We start from the raw sequence: 23,171 nt of genomic DNA, 5'->3' as shown, positions 1-23,171 counted from the left end.
ACAAAGGTAACACAATGAGTCTCAAGTTCTTATATTCGTGAGTTCGAATTGAATTTAGATTTTGAATTTTGGAAAGTTATCTTATGAGTCTGAGATAATTTTCAATAATATTATGAGTCTGAGTTAAAATTGTTTTGTGCAGAGGTATATAAACCACTTTCAGAAAAAGGAAAAAGCAAACAGTTACGTAAGTTAAAATTGGCAAATTTCAACAATGTTTACGAACTAGGGTGAACTCCTGGTGAGATTCCGCCGCAGAGGTGAACTGCGGATATAACGTTTTGTTAAAGCAGAGAAGATTGAAAGCGATGACTTGCCATTAAACAGAATCACTTGAGGAAAGCTGTCAGTGGAAGGTTATTTGAGTAAAAAATGATCCATCAAAATTATCTCGGTGCACAACAAGTGAGCCTTTTTTAAGAGACGCAAATGTTATGTGAGAATTACATTTTGTAGAAAGCTAAAAACAATGGAAATTCATTCGGGTCCCTACAAAACTTAAAAAAAAGGCCTTTTAGTAAACAAAAGTGCCCTTTTTTCGTAATCTTGCCCCCTTAGTCAAAAATCGTTCCGGCGCCCCTGTGGTCAGGATGGGTAGGCTACTGACGATGGTATGGATGCTCTAGACTGGGGATTGAAAGTAGACAATAATCAGATGGTTCCAATCAGGCGCGAATCTAAGAGTTTTTTCGGGGGGGCCAGAAAATTTGAAAATCGATTAAAAAGAAAGAAAAAGCTAAACAGATATGAACAATGATACTACGACATATACAATATGCTACAAAATAGACATTAAAACAACCATTTTCATCAATTGTGATGCCGAGGGACTAATATCAGCTGTTTAGAAGCATATCAAACCATTTGATGCGGAAAAATACAATTTTTCACAAAATTTCGGGGGGGGCCCGGGCCCCCTGGGCCCCCCCTATAAATCCGCGCCTGGTTCCAATCATGACGGACATGAAAGCTGCCTCGGACAACCTAGGCTACTGGAAAGGATCACTGCAATTGCGAATCGTGTCCACCTCACTGTAGTTGCCGGAGGTATGGTCTACCATTCCATGTTGGATGTGGACCATGCCAAACTGATTCATGTGTCCATACAGCAATCACATAATTACAGACGATGACATCGAGAGTGACAGCGATGAGCATTAGTAATACTTGATCCATTTGCTTTCTTTACGCTAATTATGTCAAGAGTCTACATGACCACATCGCATAAACTCTTTATGCCTGCTCAGTTTACCCAAATTCAAATATATATAGAAATTTACCAGGTTTTTTAATAAACAATACATTGCTATTGTACATTTTTAATTGTTTTGGCAGCCATCTTGGATTGCCATATTGAATTTATAGGTTATCAGATCATTTAACAATTCTGAGAATAGTCTCATTGACTTTACAGGGTATAAAAACCTAGATATCGACACCAAAATTACATGTTTTGGTCATATGATGACCGAGTTATGGTCAATTTACTGTTATTTTAATGGTTTGGCGGCCATCTTGGTTTGCCATATTGAATTTATAGGCTATCAGATAATTCAACAATTCTGAGAATAGTCTCATCGACTTCACACAGGGTATAAAAACCTAGATATAGATACCAAAACTACATGTTTTGGTCATATGATGACCAAGTTATGGTCAATTTACTGTTTTGTTCAATGGTTTGGCGGCCATCTTGGAAACTATCTTGAAAATAACCACTTTTTGGAAGTTGGATTCCTTAAGATTTTAAATATGTTAGTACTGACACCCAAAACTTAGAATCAAATCAGTTGAAAAACCTTTTGTTGGAATTTTTTTGGGGTCAAACCATATGCCCCGACCTATAGTTATTGCCTACCTACCATACTAACCTAATAGAAAAAAATTTGGAAAAAAATCACATAACAAAATTATGACGTCATAAAATATGGTTCGGTTGCAACACTTTGCTTAACCAACTGCACTTTCAATGGTATGCATATCATTTGTTGAACGCAAAGATCTTCCAGCTGGTACGCAATGAACTTTTGATTTTTATTACAAAAACAGTGTATTCACAACTTTTACTGAAGCTAAAAAAGCAAAATTCTTAACTTTCAACAACATTACACGTTGGGCGTTGGTTCAAAATTGGCTTGCTCAATGGTTTAAGTTCTTTTATGAGCATTTGGCTGTTGAAACTATTTTTGCCAGATCACCTATTTGACAAGATTTATGCTGCATAAATCATATCAATGTGATGAAAGGCTGGAGCTCATTCTTGTTTTTCATTGCAGCTACTAGGGCAAGTCTCCATTGTATTGTACTACGGTACTGCTTTGTTTTTTCCAAAATGTTGCAACCTGGATCAGAAGAAGTACAAAAGCTGTTTTTAAAAAGTAATTGTGGGGCAAGAATCAATCATGGTAGTTATGGATTGGCTCCAACATCTGTGATGAATAAACGATTTGAGTAAGTTTTCTAGAAATTAAAGCAACCTATTTATAGTTTTAATCTAATAAAAAAACATATGTGTGCTTGCATAACTTTTTTGCAGTTTGTTTTAAAGTTTTGAGAAATGTATATTGAAGAAATCGGCCACCCCCGCTAGTGAAGACAAAACCGAGTTTGGATGATGGTTATAATTACTTCATTTTATTAATCTCTACTATGTTTACTTGGTAGATTATTACAAGAGCAAGAAGATCAGCCAGATGTGTGGTTCAGAATAAATCTTGCAAAATACTACCAAGAGGCTGTAGTCTGTGCTGCCAGTTTTGTTGGTGCAAACCCTGAAGACTTGTTTGTCACGGATAATGCGACTACAGGTAGTGTTTTGTTTTATAGTTCTGTGTCGCTGATTGCAACTTATATTCAGCAACATTATTTTAGTTGGTTTAATAAAAAAAGTGTTTAAGAATAAATTATGCCATTTCACTGCATTTCAGCCTATTATTTAAAATGATAAATATGATAGGCCTACTGTGCTGTGTGTATGCGTTGTTTCCACAACAATTGAAGTATTAGCCATTTTCTTCACAGTGCTTTGTTCGATCAGCTAAATGCTGCTTTGAATCATTTTTAAAGTTTCATTACCGTACTGTTTGCATAATAGGAACCAATTGCATTTTGAAATGGCTCAAGTTTGATTGTGAATCAGAGATTTTGCTTACATCACATACATACCTTGCTGTGCAAAATACTGCTGAAGAAATGGAGCAATTCCATGGTAAGGACGTAAAAGAGAAAATGTTATCACACGCCAAGTACACATTAATAGCAGATGAACAAGTGGCAACTGAGCTAGCAAGTGGCTAAAGTTGGCAAATGATAAAACTGAGGAAGTAACAACTGAGCAAGCTGAAGCTTGGCATGTCACAAGTCGGCAAAATCAGTTTAACCAACAATGACCAAGCAAGTCCGAACTGAGCAAGTAAAGCTCATTTGCTGACTTGGCAGTAGCTGAATGAGTTGAAACACTTGCTGAGTTGTCGCATGCCGAGTGGTCTGACGGTCTCACATTACAAATTGTTAGGACTTATTTCAATATTATAAAAGTAGTATTATTTTTTTTATAGAAATGCAGCATAATTTCAGATTATGTGGCTAATTTGTGTGTAGTATGTGAATATTCACAAGTATATGTAATATTTATATCGATTCATATACTGTAATAACATTCATTTCTGTATTATCTGTAAATATTTCTTAGTCAGTCTTTAGTTTTTATTTTGTGTTGTGGTAACATAGCCTACTGCCTGACCTGAAAAAAACTGCTGTTTATGTATATGGCTAATATTATTAGCCAAGTTAAAACATCCAAACCAAATCGTGTTGAAAAGTATTAGCCATTATACACATAATATGGCTTTCTACTCTTCCAGTAAAACACCAAAGATTAATTACTTTCCAAATCTGTTTTACAGGATTGAAGAGAAGGTATCTTCCCATCACATTTCCTATCCAATGTCACGATGACATAGTCCAACTTTATGAAAAACAGTTCGTAGAAAATAAGAACATTAAGATAACAGTTATAGGTGGGCACAGCATCAGATGTGCAACACTTTCCACCTCACTGCTGGTTATCTTGAAGTTAACCAGCTTTAAAGTGGAAGATCCAATTTTTTTGGAAACTTCAACAAAAGTTTACATTCTGGAGGTTGGGATGTTTTAACCTCTGAACACACATAGTCTTGGTCTACATACATAAGATTTCACTTATAGGATGACGGCACCTTGACTACAGTTGTGATGCTTTAGATGTTGTATTGTGATACAAACTGCTATTACCAGTCAGGATTTCAATAAATACTGTGTTAACTATAGATATTTTGAGCCTTATTTAGATTTGGAAACTCGCATTACACTCTTAGTCCCCTAAACAGTGATTAAACATTAAAAAAAATTAGCTGTCTTATTTTTACATAACTGCAATAGTTTATTACCAGGCAGAAGTTAATTTAGAAAAGTTGAAGGCTCCTGATGCAACCCTAATGTTCATAAACTGTTAAGCAATAAAACATAATTACTTTTATTGATCAATACTTTATTTTATAACATTTCATAAAGACTGATTCGTGTTCATTTACTTTATGCATTTACGCAGCAGCGAACACCGAACATGGTTTCATTAGCCTACTTATTCTCACCATTTAGTTTGTTTGTTTGTTTTTGTTTGTTTTATCATCTTTATCCTGCATTGCGGGAAAGCGGACTTGAGCGCTATGCATCGGTGTACGCCTTCCGACGTACACCTGACCCACGCTGCAGCCGACTGCAATGTCTGTTTCCGGTTGTCTACTCTACTTATGACTTAAATTTGGTACTAGCCATTACTCGAAATCGATCACGTTAGTTGTATGGTTTGTTTGTTTATAGCGTCTGTTAAGTGCTGTTGTGTTGCACAACTTATATGCATTTACAGATCACATCACAAGTCCTTCTGCGGTTGTGATGCCAGTGAAAAAGCTTGTCGACCTATGCAGGAAATACAATGTGATATCTGTCATTGACGGAGCTCACGCTCCAGGGCAGATCAAGCTTGACATGAATGATTTGGGAGCAGATTTCTACGTTGGTATGGTTTTGCTTCATACTGCTACTGTACTATAGGCTCAAACCAACTGTGGGCTGGTTGAACAGTAAATATATTTGATGCATATTGCATAACGATCTTTTTACAGACTTGATGTTACTCGTTGCTGATTGTGTTTTTTCTTTTAAATACTCTCATTGCTATCAAATAGTAAAAACTTGTGGGTTATGCTATGACTAACTTGCAGTGCCAATCTCGTAACTGCGAACAGGATTTTTTAAACAGTTTTCAATCTAACGTGTTATTTCTTACGTCATCTTGTCATCGTTTCGCTCAGGTTTGAAAGAATCTTCCTTGGCTCCGTTTTTTGCCAAGCTTTCATTTAAAACATTGTTTCATGAATTTCACACAACTACTCAGTAAAATGTATTGTATACCTGTATGGTTTCATGTGCAAGGCCATGGCAGTTGTATTTACTCCAGGCAGCCATCAAACTTTGCTGGTAGTTTTTGAAAGTAGATTTTCACAATTTTGTGTAACATAGCCTCATGTAATATTATTTAAAAATCCAACCCTATGAAATATTTTTGCGTGCGCTATTGCTAGTATACGATTTATTATTTTTGAATTGCTTTAACATCAAACTTCTTGTAATTTAATTCAGGTAACTTTCATAAATGGGCTTTTTCTTCACGATCTTGTGCATTCATGTGGGTATCTCCAAGGTATCGAGGACAGATAAGGCCTTTAATCACTTCCAACTCCCTGATGACATTCCACCATCGGTTTGGGTATTTGGGCACAAGAGACTATTCTTCGTTCTATACTCTTCCAACGGCTTTTCAGTTTTATGAGGAAATCGGTGGCTTGGTATGTTGAAAAAATTACAGTTTTCAACGTAGAACATTTTAGGCTAACTAATACTAGCTAAATACTAACTATTGTGTGCTTTTGGTGAATAAGTTATTTGATACTGCGTAAAAACTTTATGATGATGTGATAATAAGAAATATTTCAGATAAAGTTTGTTTATAATGCTTTTTTTCATGGAAGAAAGGGCTCACTGGCTATGCTGAAGAGTTGTTGAGCTGGGCTGTACCTATGCTATGCAAAGCATTAGGAACCAAGCCTTTGGATATTCCTCCGGACATGAGGGCTCCTTGCATGGCCCTAGTCGAACTTCCTACTTGGCCCGTTAACCTCAAGTAAGACGCTTTAGTGTTTATAAGACACGTTAGTGTTGTGCTGCTTTGGTGTAAACTGAAAAGGTCTTACGACCTGTACTTATGTTTGTGCGCGCATTACACCAGAAATGATTCGTGTTATGATTTGGTGTTAAGGTTTTAGACATTTCTTTCGCTTCTGTCACGTAAATTATTTTCCTTTGTATCAGTCTATTACGCTTTCGCATTGTGCGATTGGTGTATCTGGTGCGAGTAGTAGAGTACCACAAAACACCAATTGCATGGTACCACCACATATATATATGGATTGCAACATGATATCCTCCAACCCCTCAATGGACAAGAAACTGCGTTAGTTTACATTACACAAATGGTCTCGTCTGTAACTACTATTTGTTATTATTTTAAACAGATACATAATAAACCTAGTTCTGAAAAAACTACTTCTGGGAATGTTACAGTAGAAATTTGTCGCGAATATATCCGCTATAGACTTTCCAGGCTAACATGAATAGCGTTTTTTCAATCACGTTTTTTGCACTCTTTACCAAAACATCCCATGTCAAAATTCATTTGATTTATATCAAGGCCTGAATAAGGTCACTCCAGGTCATTATTCTTTGCTTCAAAAGTCTGAAATGGTTTTTTTATTGAGAAAATCTTGAATTCACTCAGAAATGTGAACGGGCGCTCTGTCTTCTGAAAAATAAAATGGTGTTTCTTGGAACATAATTGTACCCAAATGGTTTCAGAATTGTGATGCTTGTAGTTTTCAGAAACTATTTTTGCTCCCTCGGTCACTAACAAGATTTGCTTTCAAACTAAGACAGCGCCATCTTGGTTGTTGGAAAGTCTTTCGCATGTTGTATATTTTTTTTATTGCAGAGAAACTCTTGAAATTGCAGAGAAACTTCTATTATTTTAAGTTTTTGTCCACACACAGATTTTAAGTTAAATTACTTCTATCTGTGAAGAGCTCAGTCAAGACAATGAGCTGCGAGCAAGGACACCTTGCGAGCCGAAAAAACGTCTTTTAGCTTGGTTACATGGTCACTTAATACCGAGGTGTTTTTGTGTATTTTTACAACCAAAATAGTTGAAAGCAGCTGACACGATGACTGCATGCCCCTTTGCTGCTTCCAGTTTCTGTTGCATCTGTGATTATTGTAATGTACGTTCGGGCAAAATAAAATGTGATTATTATTTATTGTTATCGCAGACCAGAATCTGCCGATGCCTTGATAGTCATATTTTGGCTCAAGTACTCGGTGCAGACTGCTTTTCAAAACTTTGATTGCAAAATGTGGATTCGACTTTCTGCCAACGTTTATAACTGCAAGGACGACTACATTAAACTACGAGATGCACTGGCAGATTATTATCAACTGAAGGTGTAATCATACCGGTTGTCTGCATCCCTGAGACTTGCTCTTGCAAGATTCATGCCACCCGTTCAAAGTACTAGAGTCATTTCAATTTTTTTTCATATGTTTTGTTCTAGGCTACATCTATAAACTTTATTTCTTTTTGACTAGGATACTTATACTTATGAAAGTGACGTTTTTTTCAACTTAGCTCACTGATTGATTTGTATTGGCTGTCTCCAGATGTGAGTACTGTTGTTTACTTACTGGGTCTCATCTCTGCCAAACCGAGCACGTTGATCGCTACATTACCAACCTTATTATCAGTCTTTCGTATATTTTCTATTTGTTGAGTGGTCACACATACATTTGACATATGCAGGGCACTGCATCTACTGTGTTGGTGTGACCACCCAACAAATAGGAGAAACTATTCTTTTTTCGTAATTAATGGATTTAATGCTATGTATGTGCTGCATATTAGGTGATTTATTTTAATGTGATGAGTTTAGTGTTTGCGTAAAATGGTGGTTGAAGCAAGTTACGGAGAAAGATCTAACGTACTTTATAATATCCCACATATGTTTTATAACAATGAAACGTTCGAGTTTTTATTTTGTAGGTCTTTTTCTGATTCTCATTGCTTTTGAATTAATTCACGAGGATACTTCTCTTTCAGTGTAGGTCATGTCATTTTTATTTACTTGTTTTTTGGTAATTTTACTTAGAGCATTATATTACGGGTTACGAAGCTGTGGTTTCCCGCCACACTAGAAGGACCAATTCTTGTTTCAAGTTTGCTTTCAACGAGAAACCATAAGTTGATTTAAAACTAACTTTACTGCTCCCGCATAGCTTATAAAAAGTACAACATTTAAAAAAAATAAAACAAGACTTTAATGTGGCTAAAAATCCAAAACTGGATGCAGTTTTAAACCCCCTAATATAAATCCCTAGGTTTGACATATTTTATATATAATTGTCATATACTGTGTCTGTATAGTAAGATATCATATATTATACTCTGTCATACCAATCAGTGCACTAGATTCTTTTTCTCGTGTAGTAGCCTACGGTACTTGAAAAAGTGTCTTATTTTTATACCCATATGGCAAAATCTACAAGCGGACTGGAAGAAAGCATGGGAAGCGTACAAAGCGCTAAAATGGGTGAGATACTTGCTTCCAGCAGTTAGGATACGAGATAGACAATTACTTCTGTTGTTTTATGTCAACTGATAAATGCGCCATTCTCCTGAGTTGTACGTTGTATTTGCATTGAAGGACGTGGTGGTGAATCAGTCGTCACATATTTCAATACATGATTCTCTGTGTACAATACAATACATTCTCTGCATGAGAAAATGGAATTGCGCAACGTGAAGATATGCAGTTAAGCAAAACAATGCCCACTTAAAACTGAAAGTCTGGCCTATGTAATTGGTTCTCGTACGAACAACGGCATCAGTCAGGTTTTTGATCCTGAGGAACTTTCTGCCAATTTCCCCATTAAACCTGTTTCGAGTCGGTTAGACATGTTGAAGGGAATCGACCTCCAACTTAATAAACCTATAGATACAAAATGCAAAAAGAAATCTGGATCAACATTCTTCAACCTTCTTGTCATCGCGGAGTCCCTGATTTACTTTCGCGTTTGTCACGGAATCCCCACTAACAAAAATTTAGAGTAATTATAACAATAAACAGTGACGCAATAAGTATCAACGACCAACGTCTTTTTCGGCTATGTACTGAAATGACTGCACTCAACCTTTTGTTTAACTAACTAGCCTACTTGAAGCGTGAGTGCGACACGGTTATCTAAATATTTACAATGACCCATCAGTATAGCTTGTTGAAACAAAGCAATTTTCTTAAAAAACGAGGTACCCTTTGAACTCACGAAACTCCCGTTGAAGAGCACTGTTACAATTATTGTGTAACTGCATTGTAACGAACATCACAGGTAACATCTACATTCTACAGCATGTAACGTTTATTTAATGTTCTCAACCGAGACCACTAAACTAATATTGAAAATTTTTTATTTTCAAGAATAAAAATAGTCCACTCGCATCTGCACTGCATCTACAAGCAAGTCACGCATAATTTTGTGTTTTATTCTATGTAGCAAAACGTTAATTAACAATACATGTAGTAGATTGATCACAAGCGTTTTATTGAATGTGCACAGAAACAGTATCAATTCATTATTCAGAAATACATTTTGACACTTTACCTATGGAGCCAGCCATAACCGCGAATGTCAAAATCTGCAAATATATTCGTGGAATGTGCCTTCACCATAGGTTGTAATACAACCCGTAGTAGCCTGTTATGCAGTTGCCAGCTAACATAATCACTCATTTAACGTGAGTTCTTGTTTATTGCTTTTCATAGCTAACGGCCATTACAGCTGAAGGTGCGCAGTAGGGTAGTCTCAGTATACGTGGTAAATGCTATAATAGTCTCAAAAATGTATGTAATGGCAACTGGGTCATACTTCAGGCAGGACATTTTTTTACGATAACCATGTTGCAGCCTAAAATAGCTGGTGGCGTAAAAGTTGCCTTTAGAAAGTCATCCCGGGGTAAATGAGAGTAAAGCTGAAAAAATTCTTCAGTTACAGAATAAATCTGCTCATTTCACAGCTCTCAATAGGCAGCTTCTACATTGAACAAAGTAAAATGATGTACTGTCGGTGGGAAAATATGTTACTTGATTATAAAATAGCATGTGAGATTGCAAACGCACTGACATGCAAAGAATAGTTTGAAAACGAAAAAGTACAAAAATTGTAGCATTAAGAACAGTTATCATTGGAGTGACAAGAAACCGCTCGCGACTCATTATCGAGACCAGACACTAATTACGTAAAGGCGGTTTAGGATTTTAGTGTTGCTGTTTACGAAATGATAGAACACACGTTATCAATAAATATACGAAAACGATATACTTAAAAAGACGGAAAAAAATTGCACCAGAGTACAGCGGGAAATAGCGTTGACATTCGACACAAGTTAACTGCGGAGGCTGTCTTTGGCCTTGCTTCCACCTCAATTCGGTTTAGCTTCTAAGTGAGCCAAACATCAATACAAAAAAGTTTTCACAATATGTGCATTGTGCAACCACAAAAAATGGCTGGATGCCGTTTTTGGCTCTAACCCAACTTCGCCTTTTAACATCAGTTAAATAAAGCAGCAGGGCATGTGACGTGACCATGCAGAAACGCAAGCGCACCAGTTAATAGCATAAAAAATCTACTGCTTGGAAGGATCGTCAGGGAATAACTCCATCGCCAATTGTGTCCGGGATGCGAGACCCTCCGCATTGCTCCTCTCACATCGTTGGTAGATGTCTTGTCCGTTACGCGAATTACAAGTTCTAAATAAAAAAGCGGAACATAAGAAGTTTTGTGATGTTGTAAAGGTAAAGGTGGTCCCATACTTGATTCAAGTGTCGGGTATGAAAAGATAGGCTCTCATTGTACTAAGCCATCGGCACTAACAGTAGGGTACCCAGTTCCTTTCTCTCGGCCACCTTCAGCAATTGTGCCCACCCAATTAGTTACACCCTAGGTCAGCGGTCGGCAACCTGCGGCTCTGGCTCACGTGATACTTTTTTGTATTAGTTCGTGTCACAATTAAACCATTGTGGTGCAATAATCAAAAAACGAATAGTTGCGACAAGGAGGCGCAACACTTTACCTTTGTAGCTACGGTTTGCTTTGCAGCTAGTAATGGTATTTTGCAGCTGGTCAGTGTAGCTAAATCAATTACTGTATAGCTAAATTTCCCAGTCATGTTAATAAGTTGACAGCTGTTGGAATGGTAACTACAAATCAGTTCCACAGGGTGCGGCCGAATAACACGAACAAAAGGCTTTCCTGCAAGCGTTAGGTTTTTGCTGTAAGCAGTTAATTACATGTAGATGGTGCGGCTGATAGCAGGTTTTAGTTTGATGGAGACGAGGCCGAATGGTGCGGCTCAGGGCAGGTTTTAGTTTGATGGAGACGAGACCGAATGGCTCTTTTAATGCTAAAGGTTGCCGACCCGTGCCCAAGGTAGAGGTGAGCGGTATTTTTAACAACCAGCTTAGCCGGAAATCGACTCCGGTTTGCATTTTTAACGCCTGATCCGCTGCGTCATCTCACCGTTTATATGTACAACATGTTTTATTTACAAAAACGGACACACACCAACAGGTACATGCAGTACACACCACCCACTTCAACACAGATCCCAAAATACTTTACAACCGCGCCAACAACTTGGTCACTTTCTTAAATAACAAGAAAAACGAAAACAAACAAATCACTTTAAAACTCGCCGGAGTTAAAGTCGTTATGAAACCGTTTCGAACCATCGGCAATATTTTATCAATACCAAAAGACCCTACCCCTTTTCACATAAATGTGGTGTTGTTTATGAAATTTCGTGCAATGATTGTGACGCAGTTTACATTGGCCAAACTGAACGCAACATAAATTCCCAGGCCAAAGAACATCGCCGAAACAGTGGGGGGGAAAAGAAGATGCCGATGCAATTGAAAAAGCATTGAGAAGTGCATTTGCGAAGGACAAATTTTTAGCCTTCGATGAATTTCGAAGAAGAACATGGGAGAATGGTGAGACTGTGGACGTCTATTTGGCAGATCTAAAGCGATTGCTGCATTTAGCTGGTGTTGGCGACGATCGCCAGGAAATTACTAAACTTGCTTTCGTGATGGGGCTACCGGCTAAGGTTGCTTCTCAGTTGAGAGCAACACCAAAAATTGACCACTTTATTTAAGCGCAATAGTACAAATCTCCCGTGCTTTGATGTCTGACACCGCAAGGGTGAATTCGTTTGAAGTTGGAGCAGTCGCGAGAAGTCATGGAAGCAAGCCCATTGCGGGTTGCTTTGCTTGTGGAGGTCCGCATTACCGGAAAGACTGTCCAAAGGGAATTATTTGCTATGCTTGCAACAAACCAGGCATATCCCGCGAAATTGCAATTACGCGGAAAACGCAAAAGGGGCTTTGCGTGCGCCAGCAATGACCCCAGAGACGTCAACGGCGCAATTATTCCGACGATGATTATTAAAGTTAACGGACAATCGGCTTGTGCGTTAATTGACAGTGGTTGCACGCAAACCTTAGTAGGACCAACGATACGGGCAGGTAGAGTTGGTAAATCTAAACGTATCATGGCTGCAGATGGAAGAATGATAGATTGCAAGGGTGCAGTTTTTGTTACTTTGTCATTAGCTGGAAAAACTGTTGAAGTGCCATGCGTAGTAACCCGAACGATGGTACCTGATGTTGACGTCATAGTCGGAACTGATGTTTTGAAGCATTTTAATTTATGTTTGAATGAAGGGAAGTTATCTGTTGCAGCTGCAGTTGTCTCATCAGAAATATCTTCAGAAAGTCTAACTATCGCCAAAAGTAAAGCTGATGCACTAACACGCGTACCAAAGCAGTGGTTACGAAAGTCTTCTACCAAAGCAGTTGGTGCTGTTGCTGTTGGCGAGAGCACATCGCAAAGCCCTGGTGTTGCTGTACAATCTCATGCTTTACACCACCGTGGTGTTGACACTACACTGTATTTCGCAAGAAAAGTTGACCCGAGCATTACCAGAGAAGAAGCAGATCGCGTTGTGAAGAGCTACCGTGAGTGTCAGTCAGTTGATCCAAGCCCGATAAGAGTTGAAGAGGGAAACCTGAGTGTCGAAAAGGACTGGCAACGTGTAGCAATGGATGTGACGCATCATGGCCGTCAAAAGTATCTGACAGTAGTTGACTGTGGTCCAAGTCGATTTGCCGTATGGCGAATAATTGGAAGTGAGAGATCGAAGTTGTGTCTGTATTGAGGCAAATATTCTCCCAGTTTGGCCCACCAGTTGAGATTTTGTGCGACAACGCTAAATCATTTACATCAAAGCATATGCGGGAATTTTGTGAGTTATGGTCGGTAAAATTAGTTTTTCGATGTGCCTACAAGCCTTCCGGAAATGGCGTAGTAGAACGTAACCATAGAACAATAAAGAGGATGTCTGCAAGATCAAAAAAAAGCATTGAATACTGTGTATTTTGGTACGATGTCACTCCCCATCGTAATCATGGAATAATTCCATCAAGGAAACTCTTCCCATATGAATGGCGAAATCCGTTCCTTAAAAAGAAAACTGAAATGAACAAGGACGATGGTGAATGCGATGACGATGCGCTGTAAATTTTCTGTTGGTGTTCAGGTCTGAGTTAAACCTCCTAGTGCACGTTGTACTTCTTCATGGGATCCTGATAGGGTCACAGGAGTTAATTCCAAATCCAACATCGAAGTTGATGAAATGCCCTGACACGTGCGTGATATCAGAAGATGGACTCACCAAAGCAGAGACGAAAGTAAGAACTTTATTGCTATGCCTTTGGCACCCGATGATCACGGATTTGTGCCAAGTATTTCTGGGTCTTTCAGCGATGACGCTGGAGTCGTTAACCCAGGAATGACGGGGGCTGGTGAACCGGAGGACATTTCGACCGCGCACGTTCAGCGCGTCAGAGACGATTGCCAACTCGCTTTAATGATTATTTTGTTGACGATGATTTGGACATCATGGGGGAGTGTTATTAGAGTTCCACGTGACTTGGTTTGAGTCGTCATGACGTGAGCTGTTTTGTTAGCACTCATTTTATCATCTTCGCTCTATCGCGGTTAACGAAAGCCGTACTGCAGCCTACTGGTGCAGAGAACGTAAATTGAACGCACCACGGCAGAAAGTTGCTTTATAAACATTACCAGTACATAAATCAAAAGATTGCAATGTACTCAACCGGAACGATAGAAATATAATACCGAAAGCTTATAAATCGTTATTGTCTTGACACGCAGGCTTCATGCTTATTTGAACACAGTTGGAAACGTTATTCTAATTTAATTTTGCCTGGAGTTGTTGGTCTCCACTGCTTCGAATTTATGTTTAACGTTGGAAGTTTTTACGTAATTTAACGTGGAAAGTAACCGCTTACACATCTTTGACCAATTTTTAAAATAATGTGTGTTTCATTTTTTTTCCTTGCCTTCAACCGCACTGCAGTAGGCTAAACAACTTTGTAAATTTTGGGAAAGACGAAAAGTTATTCACTGTCCAGGCTGTGCATGATCATCAGAATGACCGTATGTATGCAAAGAAGAAGATACCCCACGGAATGAAAGGCTGACGTTCCGGAGACAGAAACCAGCCTCTGTGATGGTTTGGGGTGAGGTAACTTCAACTAGTGAAAAAACTTCCCTCTTCTTCCCTGAAGAAGGAGTAAAAGTTAATCAACATGTTTATTAGAAAATGTTGAAGAAATTGATTCCCTGATTCAATGCAACATTTAGAGAAGACGGAATAACTCTTCAACAAGACGGGGCTACGTCCCACACAGCGAATCTTGTCCAGGACTGGTATAAGGAGAATGCGTCAGGGTTTTGGCCAAAAGAAGGCCAGGAATTGATACGTATGGTGTCTGAGACACCATACGTTGCACATGCAGTCAAGTGCACAACAGACTAAGGCGTTTGGTGAAGGCAAAGGGAGGATATATTGAAAAATAAGAGTACATTTTGTTTATTTATACTTTTCTTGGTATTTTTCGTTATATGTGTAATTTTTTTCCTGTTTGGATGTACTGTTATTTCAATAAATATTTGTCCACACTTGGTTTGATCACCCTGTATAAGGTTGGGTCGCAGCTTTGCTCTCACGCTTCAGTTTTCATTGATGAAGTTGTTATAAGATCTTCATGCATTGACGAAGCGTTTACATAACCATCTTCATTTTTTAGCAGTCTCTTGCAGAATTTTTCAATCTATGGTTGTTACGAGAGCAACATCAACTTTATGATTTTACAAAGACTTTGAACTTCGGGCATCTTTCGTTTACCTGTGAATATATCTCCGAGTCAACATGGGCTCCACAGCTCGAAATATATGGATCTGTGAGTATCCTATCAGCATGTCGTAGATGTCTAAGGTGTTGACAAGGTCTGGGACCTGAGTGCACATAAAATGAAACATGGAACCGTTATCACTTGAATAAGTTTCAATAAATTAAATAAAAACCATTTTATTTCTTTTTAACATTACAACAACCACAAATATTAAATATGCAAAAAGAAGCGAATGACACTTTGAACAGTCTTAAAATCAGCTGCTCACACAAACCATACAATCAAGTATACTGCCAAGACACTGCTCGATGGGAGTCGAACCAACAACATTATGAGCCACCTGCACACAGCGGGGCCTGTGAACATTGGCTGTGTTCCTAGGCTACGTAATTGTGTGACAGGTCGGTAAAAAGTGTTTGTAACGCACTACACAAAGGTAAAACAGATGGCAAATTTTTTAAATGGGTCTTATCTTTCGCCGTTAATGTTCCCTTTACTTTTAAAAGAACTATTTAGCTAAACAATACGACAAATCTTTGTACCGAATCTGGTCATATTGCCTGATCTTACATCTGTACTGGCTTTAGTAAACGTTGAAAAGGCATCAACCTTTCGCAGTAAAACAATACTCACAGTTTTCTTGGTTTGCAAATTAGCAACGGAGGCGGCCATCTTGGTTCGCGAGGCCATGTAGTCAGAGTTGTAGATGCAAACCTCGTCGAACGAATACGCGTCGAAATGTCCGTTGGTGGGCTTAATTTCAATCTGCTCCGGGACAGGAACTTTCTGCGTCCAGAAAAATCATTTTATGTCACCACGTAAGTAACGTTACGCCTGAGTCGTTATAATGAAAGCATTGGCAATGAATGACGTGATCAGAGAATGATTAAAGTATAAGTTCAGTAATCTCTGCAAAGCTCTTTGGTAGCCAGACGGGAGTCAACTTGTTTTGTTCATAAAAGAAATGCTTACCTTGTATATAATGTCTGGATTGTAACTTGAAAACGGCAAAGGGAAAAATGCTTGCCAGCCTGAATATAAATGAAAGATAAAACAATTAATACTACAAAAAGTGTTCAATGCCAAGCAGAGCAAATTACATCAACTATAGCAGTGGTTCCCAAACTTTTTTGAGCGCGACCCAAATATGAGTTTGGTGAACATCTCGCGACCCAAGACGCAGAAAATCTGTATAAACAATTTCAGCAGTCTATACTGTGTTTGCAATGTTTGCCTGCTTCTTCTTCTTCTTCTTCTCTTCTCTCGTTTGACTTGTAGTAGCTTAGATTGGCAATGCCTCATCGTGCAGCCATGATACGGTAGTTGGGTCCGGTTGTCAAATACGGTACCGATGTTTTCACTTGGAGGCCGTAAGATGGGACATTCGTGGAGTAGGTATTGCATTGTTTGTTCTACCGCTTCGCAGACACATATCGGCGTATTATGCAACCCCACCTAAACAGATTAGCTCCAGTGCAGCCAACGTCACATCTGATCCTGTTCAATGTGACCCATGCCTTTCTTGAGAGGTATGCTCCAGGAGGGATGGAGAGTGCTGGTATAACTGAAAACTGGGGAGTGATATGTGGCAGCTCGTTCAATTCCTGGGACCATGTCTCCATGCAGCTGAAGTTCTTATCCACAAGCTGTGTAGCATATCGATGAAATGGGCGCCTTGATGACAGGCATTGAAGTCTGACTGGTCCATATCTTCGGGAGTGACTGTGGAGAAGGTGTTGAGGATCGAGTCTTGCATGCAAAGCCAGTTTGTGAGAGGCATCTTCCCTACGGACATGAGCAGGAGCAATGCCAGCCAAAGTTGGTAGATAAGCAGTAGGTGTGGGGCGGAGACAGCCAGTGATGATGCGCAAGGTGTCATTAATGCATACATCCATCTTTTTTGTGTTTCTGCTACGGTTCCACACAGCTGTGGCATATTCGGTTGAGCTGTAGACCAAGGCTAGTGCACTTGTACCCAAGGTTGATGCTCGGGCTCCCTATCCTGTTCCTGCAAGGCTTCTCAAGAGGTTATTTCTCGAGGTAACCTTGGCACGGAGTGACTCGATGTGGGGTCTGTAGGCCAACTGCCGGTCAAGTTTTACTCCAAGGTACGTTGGGTTTGCAGTATAATATGGTAAAGGATTTCCTTTTAGCGAGACAGACATTTGACGCTGGGATTCCCGATTATTTAAATGCCTGCTATAAACAAGACACAGACAACCAGTTGTAAAGTGGTGTAGCCTACTGTAGCTCGTCTTGCTCAGAGGGTAAGTAAAAGTGCTGGATTCGTTGGAGAGTCAAACCGGCTTGGCTTCAGTGCCTCTTCTTGGTGCTTAAAAATAGCCTACGCTCATTTTTTTGCACATGTCGGATGTCTCTTCTTGTTTTTCTTTAAGTATTCGTTTGACAACATTTTATAACACAGCCTACGTAGCGGCTTCCCTGCAACCAGGGTCGCAGATAAAAACTAACTTCAAATTAAAAAAATAGTTCAGAAATCTTAAATTGTCAACTTAGAGAATAATCTACGTTTAACGTGATTTGTTGAAGGAAGTGACTTGAATGCCGGTAAAACTGTTGGCCATAATTGATTGATAGAAGAGAAGCCAAATAAAAGTGTAAGATGCAATAATACTGTCGATGTTGGGATTAAAACAACTCAATAGAAGAAAAAAAAGTTTCTTTATAAATTAATTTACAACAGTCCTATTTTGGCAGATTTAGATCGTCTCTGCACGACCCATTTTCTGACCCTTCGCGACCCATGTTTGGGTCGCGACCCATACTTTGGGAACCACTGAACTATAGACTAGTTCTTAGTTAGTACTTTCTAAAACCTTTACAGCCTGTTTCACCCTAAAAGGGGGATCATCAGAAGGTTCTAATTCAAATAAAATTATGAAACAGGCTGTAGAGGTTTTAGAAAGTAATACCTATACTTGATGTAAAACTAAAGCTACATGTCTTAAATTTACATAGGTAAATATCAGAAAGTTTTAAAGGCATTGCTTTTAACTTTTTATGTTCCTGTTAACTAATGCAAGCATTAGACAAAAAAGACCAATTTTATTTGGTTAAAATCAGTGGTCCCTAATCAGTGTTCCAATCTGATCCACGAGCTTTCCTCGGAATGCTTTGTATTTTAAGTAATTTCATGTACAGAAATTAATGCAAGAAATCTACTTTAGTGGTTAGACTGCACAGTGATCACAAGCATGGTAAACTGGCAATTGACGCTTAGGGCTGTTGTGAAGAATATTCGTTTGTTCCACAAGTGGCTTAATTATTTTGCGTCCAGCAAAGCTCAAGTTAATCCGGTTTCTGTATCTCGCTAAACTTTCTGCTTCTCTCGAAATATTGCAATTATCACGCAGAAACAAAAAGTTTCTTAAGTCACATCGAAACATGTTACCCAGCAAAGTAAAAAAATAGAAACGTGACTACTGTTGTGTGTTTTCAATTGTCCGCCACCGCTGATAAAACCTGATTTGGTCTAGTACCGATTGGTTAACGGCACGTAGTGAGTCATGGTAATTCAAGTATATTAAGCGAATGAAACAACCAGGCCCGTAACTCATTGCGCACACGGGGCGGTAGAAGGATAAACCCTCGGCCCCGATGCCCAACGAAAAGAAATCCTCTTGATCCTGAGCAAGTGCCCTTTTCAGTGAACGCAGTTCCAGCAGTTGTAAGGGTCGGAGTAACACTGTTGCAGTTAAACGTTGAATACTCAAAATAAGCCGAAGCAGACGTGCCTGGTATGGTGTTCATTCTGCATCGGTTGAGAAAGTTGATGTTCATGTTTGCAGAGGCGCTCGTGAGAAAGAACAGGGTGTCCGTGGGGTATTTCTTCGCCGTTATGTCCATGGTCTTCAACTAAAAATACATTCGTAGTTTAATTAGAAATAAATGAAAACTGAAGTCGGAAAGAAAAAATAGCCATGTTTATATCTGATGCTACTTCCATGTTTAAGGACTGACTGAAAAAAAATTCAAAATACATTTTTGTAGGGGAATTCTGTAACGATTGAAACAAGTCGTAAAACACATCGGCGAGCAGCGTTCAAGCATTCTTAAGTGACTAGGGACGGTACATTACGGGACGCGCAACTCCGTTGTTCCTTCAACATTAGAAGGGTCAATTGCCAGTTTGACATTTTTAACGTTTTACTGCTGGCTTGCTTTCAACTGAAAACCTTAAATTACTTTAAAACCAACTTCACTCTTCTTATATAACCTCTAAAAAGTAAAATATTTTGTAAATTACAAAAAAACGTAACCCTTCTAGTGTTGCGGATAAGCCAAAAGCGGATGAAGTTTCGCATCCCTATGATCTACAATCCCTATTAACTATTAAGTGACCTATACACTCTGGTCTCAGCTGAGCTGGTCTTGGCATATGCTGTACTATATTCATAGAAACATGTGTTGGTATTCGTCTTGGCACTGAAATTACCTGTCACTTCAACAAGCCAGTAATTTCAAAAGTTTTCAGTTCAAGAGTCGGGTTAGACTTAAAATAACTAAAACTAAACGCAAAATTTAAAAACAGTTTGAAAACTTTAGATCGTTTAAAATGCTACCTGAGATGGAACTTCAGTCTTGATACTGAACCATGGGATCAACTTTTGTCCTTCGTTTCCCTGTTTGTACCGGGTCTAGAAAGTGCAGGACGAAGACATTTCATTATATCACGTCAACTTTAGCAACTACAATAAAGCTTCATAGATTAACAGCTGTTGAACATCTAGATCGGGTTATGATAATTCATTTCAAGGGGGAACTTGTCTCCAGGCAAAACGACAAATTGACCAACCAACAAACTTACCTCGTACTGCTGAAGAAGCAACTTCTGTTGTGCGTATATGTCGTCACTGTGTATGCGCTCAGCGTCCTCCGGGTTGTAGATAAACATGACAGTGAGTGCAACGTTATCATCACTGTTCAGGCACACCTGGGGCAATGAAAGAACGTTGTCTGGCGACGTTGAAATGATGTAAACAAACAACGTTTACGAGCTGAGGTTAGACGGGTTGGATGAACGGGTCTGTGAGCACACACTTGATTTTGAAAACCTGTCGTTTTTAAGTTGACGGAAAGCATGGAGCGTCTGGAGCCAGCATAGATTGATTAATTGATGTTTGTGTTAAGAAAATAAGTATAAAATATCAGAGCAAAGAAGTCAGACACAAAAAAGAAAAAATTAAAATAATCGCTTTATATATAAAAACAAAAGATCAACCTTGGCGTATTTTTCCATGAAGGGTTGAAATTGGCTGCGTTCTTGCACGGTCAGTGGTAGGATGATAACTACCTTTACTGCTTCTGTGACGTAAGGCATTGGCACAATCTCAACCTACAAAAAGCAGTGTTGCAAAATAATTCAACCGCAAACACCTCTGACAATGATTTATCGTTCAAAAACGTTGCAATAAGGTTAGATCAAGTGATGGCCATATCCCCAGCTAGCAAAATCCGCTCCTTACACATTGATTTAACGTCTGTAAACGTTGAATCAATGTGAAAAGAGCGGGCTTTGCTAGGTGGGTCCTTGCGTGTCAAGCAATTAATTCTGAAACAAAATATTTATGTTTAGTAAGAAAATGGTCAAATTTTCAACATCACTTGCCTCGCTTAGTGGACGAAGCAGCTCAACCCGGTGACTAATCTCCACGGGCTCACTGGCGCCCTCAACAACCACATCCAGTATCAGGTCAAGAATATATTCCATGCCTCGTTGAGGATCAAATCTTCTGTAACCGTTCGCCAATTTCTTCTTTGAAATGACCAATCCCTAGGTAATATCTCTGTTAGTATGACGGATAATTTACGCTTGTGGTTGAAGCGGAACGCAAAACTACGAGTACAAAAAGAAATACGCAACTTAAATCAAACCCATGAAGCGGCTATTCTTTACCATATTAAATATTTACGCATGGTCACAATTTATTATAGAATCCAGCAATTTCGTCATTACTCCAACACACGTGAGAGTAAAATCTATTGCCGGGAGTTAATGTATAACAATACCACTGGCTGGATTGCAATATCCAACAAAAATGCTCAAAATCAACATGACCTCAGAAATCAATTCGAGGCCAGATCAATGGCATAGAACCAAACATAGCTCACGACTTCAAGCCGTTCAGCATGGCATGAGTTGCACCGCACCTTGTCATTGTACTTTTCGTTGAGCCGATCCAGCGCAATGAGCAGAATGTTTTGGACATCCACCTTATCAATCCCTGACAATTCACATTTCGGAACTTCTCCTGTGGAAAATAGCATCGTAATTGTAATTCTTCGGTAACATGGCAAAGTGTCGTAAATGTTCAAAATAATGCTTTGGAGTTCACCATATTAGAAATTTCTATCGCCGCTTGAAGTACACGGATATCAGTTGTTTCATTCAAATAGAATCAAGCCATTGCTATTAAACTTCAGCTTAAAGCTGTTGCGTTTTCATTGTTATTCAACGCATACTAGCATAAGATAGTACATAGCTTGAAAATGCTTTCTAGTTTCTTTTCGTTTCTTTTCAAGATAACTCGAGCCGAAACTGTCTGTATTGTAAAGAAACGTGAGCAACGTATTTCTGTCATAAAGGCAACGCTTTATATATAAGCACACATGTTGTTGTTCAAACTAAAGAAGAGACGTCATATTACTTCAAGCCTGTAACTCCATGGTGACTTTTTTAACCATATAACAAACACAAAAGTGTAAGAGCAATGAAAACAGGGGAGATGCTTTAAAGTGCTGTGCATATATATCATGTTTATCTGTTGTTGAACTTCATCAGTCATGTCCTAACATAGGAGTGGCTGTTTGCATTCTGCTTTCTCTTACCAGGACAGGTGAGAGTGTAATCTTCTGTGAAATACTCCCAGACAATAATGTCCCATCTTGATGATGGCTTGAAAGGAGGATTGATCCCAATTGGCCAAGACAAATCTCGTTCTCCCTCCGGAAGTTTAGGAGCCAATTGCTTTATTTCCTCCTGCAGAATAAACAGCAAAAAGATTGAAATACTTGTAAAAACAATTTTGATAAGTTTTGTTCTTGTAATGACATTCAGGTGAGCAGCGTGTTCCAGCAATGAAATGCAATTTCGTTTGATATTATATAAAAAAAAACTGTACTATTAATGACGTACTTAGAAGTCAATAGATAGCTCGCAGGTAAAATATTAACTTACTTGAATTTCAGTAATTTCATGATAAGCCTTCTCGATTTCAATTTGAGAAAACCTTTTGTGCAGCGCGTACATCGTTTGTGGAGTGGTGACCTCAGCGACAGTGACAGCGTCTTTAAACTCCGATGACGATTCAGTTTCGGGGTCAAAATCCAAGCGTTCATTCGGTATATTGTAAGAACGATAAAAAATGCCCTAAAATATAAAAAGTCTCGAATAATTTTTTCTTAAGTTTAGGCTTTTGTTTCTGGGTTAGGCCTTAAATGTAGGTAGGGCTGACTGTAATGAGAAAAAACAGCGACAATAAATTTTAATGTGTGGTAGCAACGACAGAATAAAAGGATAATCAACGAATGAAAGTGGTGAATATGAGTTATAAATACGTTTGGCTGTAGATACGACTTGTTTGTTGATAAGGTGGAGATCCTGCAGTTGAGATGGTCAATATTTGCTAAAATTCAGTTTAACTATAATAAGATTGGCACCAACGTGAGATC

General features: G+C 38.8%; 2 protein-coding genes across 2 annotated transcripts in view; one reads left to right on the top strand and one right to left on the bottom strand.

Annotated features, from left to right (window-relative positions):
• The first annotated feature begins 2,280 nt into the window (after nucleotides 1-2,280).
• Nucleotides 2,281-8,968, top strand: LOC145768239 (uncharacterized). Its single transcript, XM_082579726.1, has 8 exons — nucleotides 2,281-2,451; nucleotides 2,665-2,807; nucleotides 3,095-3,208; nucleotides 3,906-4,019; nucleotides 4,907-5,059; nucleotides 5,683-5,888; nucleotides 6,072-6,223; nucleotides 7,422-8,968. The coding sequence occupies exons 1-8, from the start codon at nucleotides 2,333-2,335 to the stop codon at nucleotides 7,597-7,599; spliced, it is 1,179 nt and encodes a 392-aa protein (XP_082435852.1). The 5' UTR covers nucleotides 2,281-2,332; the 3' UTR covers nucleotides 7,600-8,968.
• A 519-nt stretch (nucleotides 8,969-9,487) lies between these two features.
• Nucleotides 9,488-23,171, bottom strand: part of LOC145768238 (chondroitin sulfate glucuronyltransferase-like) — a 36,249-nt gene continuing 22,565 nt past the window's right edge. Inside the window, exons 7-18 of the mRNA XM_082579725.1 lie at nucleotides 22,678-22,869; nucleotides 22,329-22,479; nucleotides 21,651-21,751; nucleotides 21,109-21,273; nucleotides 20,722-20,835; nucleotides 20,308-20,433; nucleotides 20,063-20,137; nucleotides 19,235-19,355; nucleotides 16,452-16,510; nucleotides 16,113-16,265; nucleotides 15,473-15,582; nucleotides 9,488-10,949 (exon numbers count right to left, since the gene is read on the bottom strand). Coding sequence (XP_082435851.1) covers nucleotides 10,826-10,949; nucleotides 15,473-15,582; nucleotides 16,113-16,265; nucleotides 16,452-16,510; nucleotides 19,235-19,355; nucleotides 20,063-20,137; nucleotides 20,308-20,433; nucleotides 20,722-20,835; nucleotides 21,109-21,273; nucleotides 21,651-21,751; nucleotides 22,329-22,479; nucleotides 22,678-22,869 — 1,491 coding nt within the window. The 3' untranslated portion in view covers nucleotides 9,488-10,825. The remainder of the gene's footprint in view (nucleotides 10,950-15,472; nucleotides 15,583-16,112; nucleotides 16,266-16,451; nucleotides 16,511-19,234; nucleotides 19,356-20,062; nucleotides 20,138-20,307; nucleotides 20,434-20,721; nucleotides 20,836-21,108; nucleotides 21,274-21,650; nucleotides 21,752-22,328; nucleotides 22,480-22,677; nucleotides 22,870-23,171) is intronic.

This window comes from Aplidium turbinatum, chromosome 4, assembly GCF_918807975.1.
Source record: "Aplidium turbinatum chromosome 4, kaAplTurb1.1, whole genome shotgun sequence".
NCBI classification, from domain to species: domain Eukaryota; kingdom Metazoa; phylum Chordata; class Ascidiacea; order Aplousobranchia; family Polyclinidae; genus Aplidium; species Aplidium turbinatum.
This window is presented reverse-complemented; position numbering and strand designations above follow the sequence as displayed.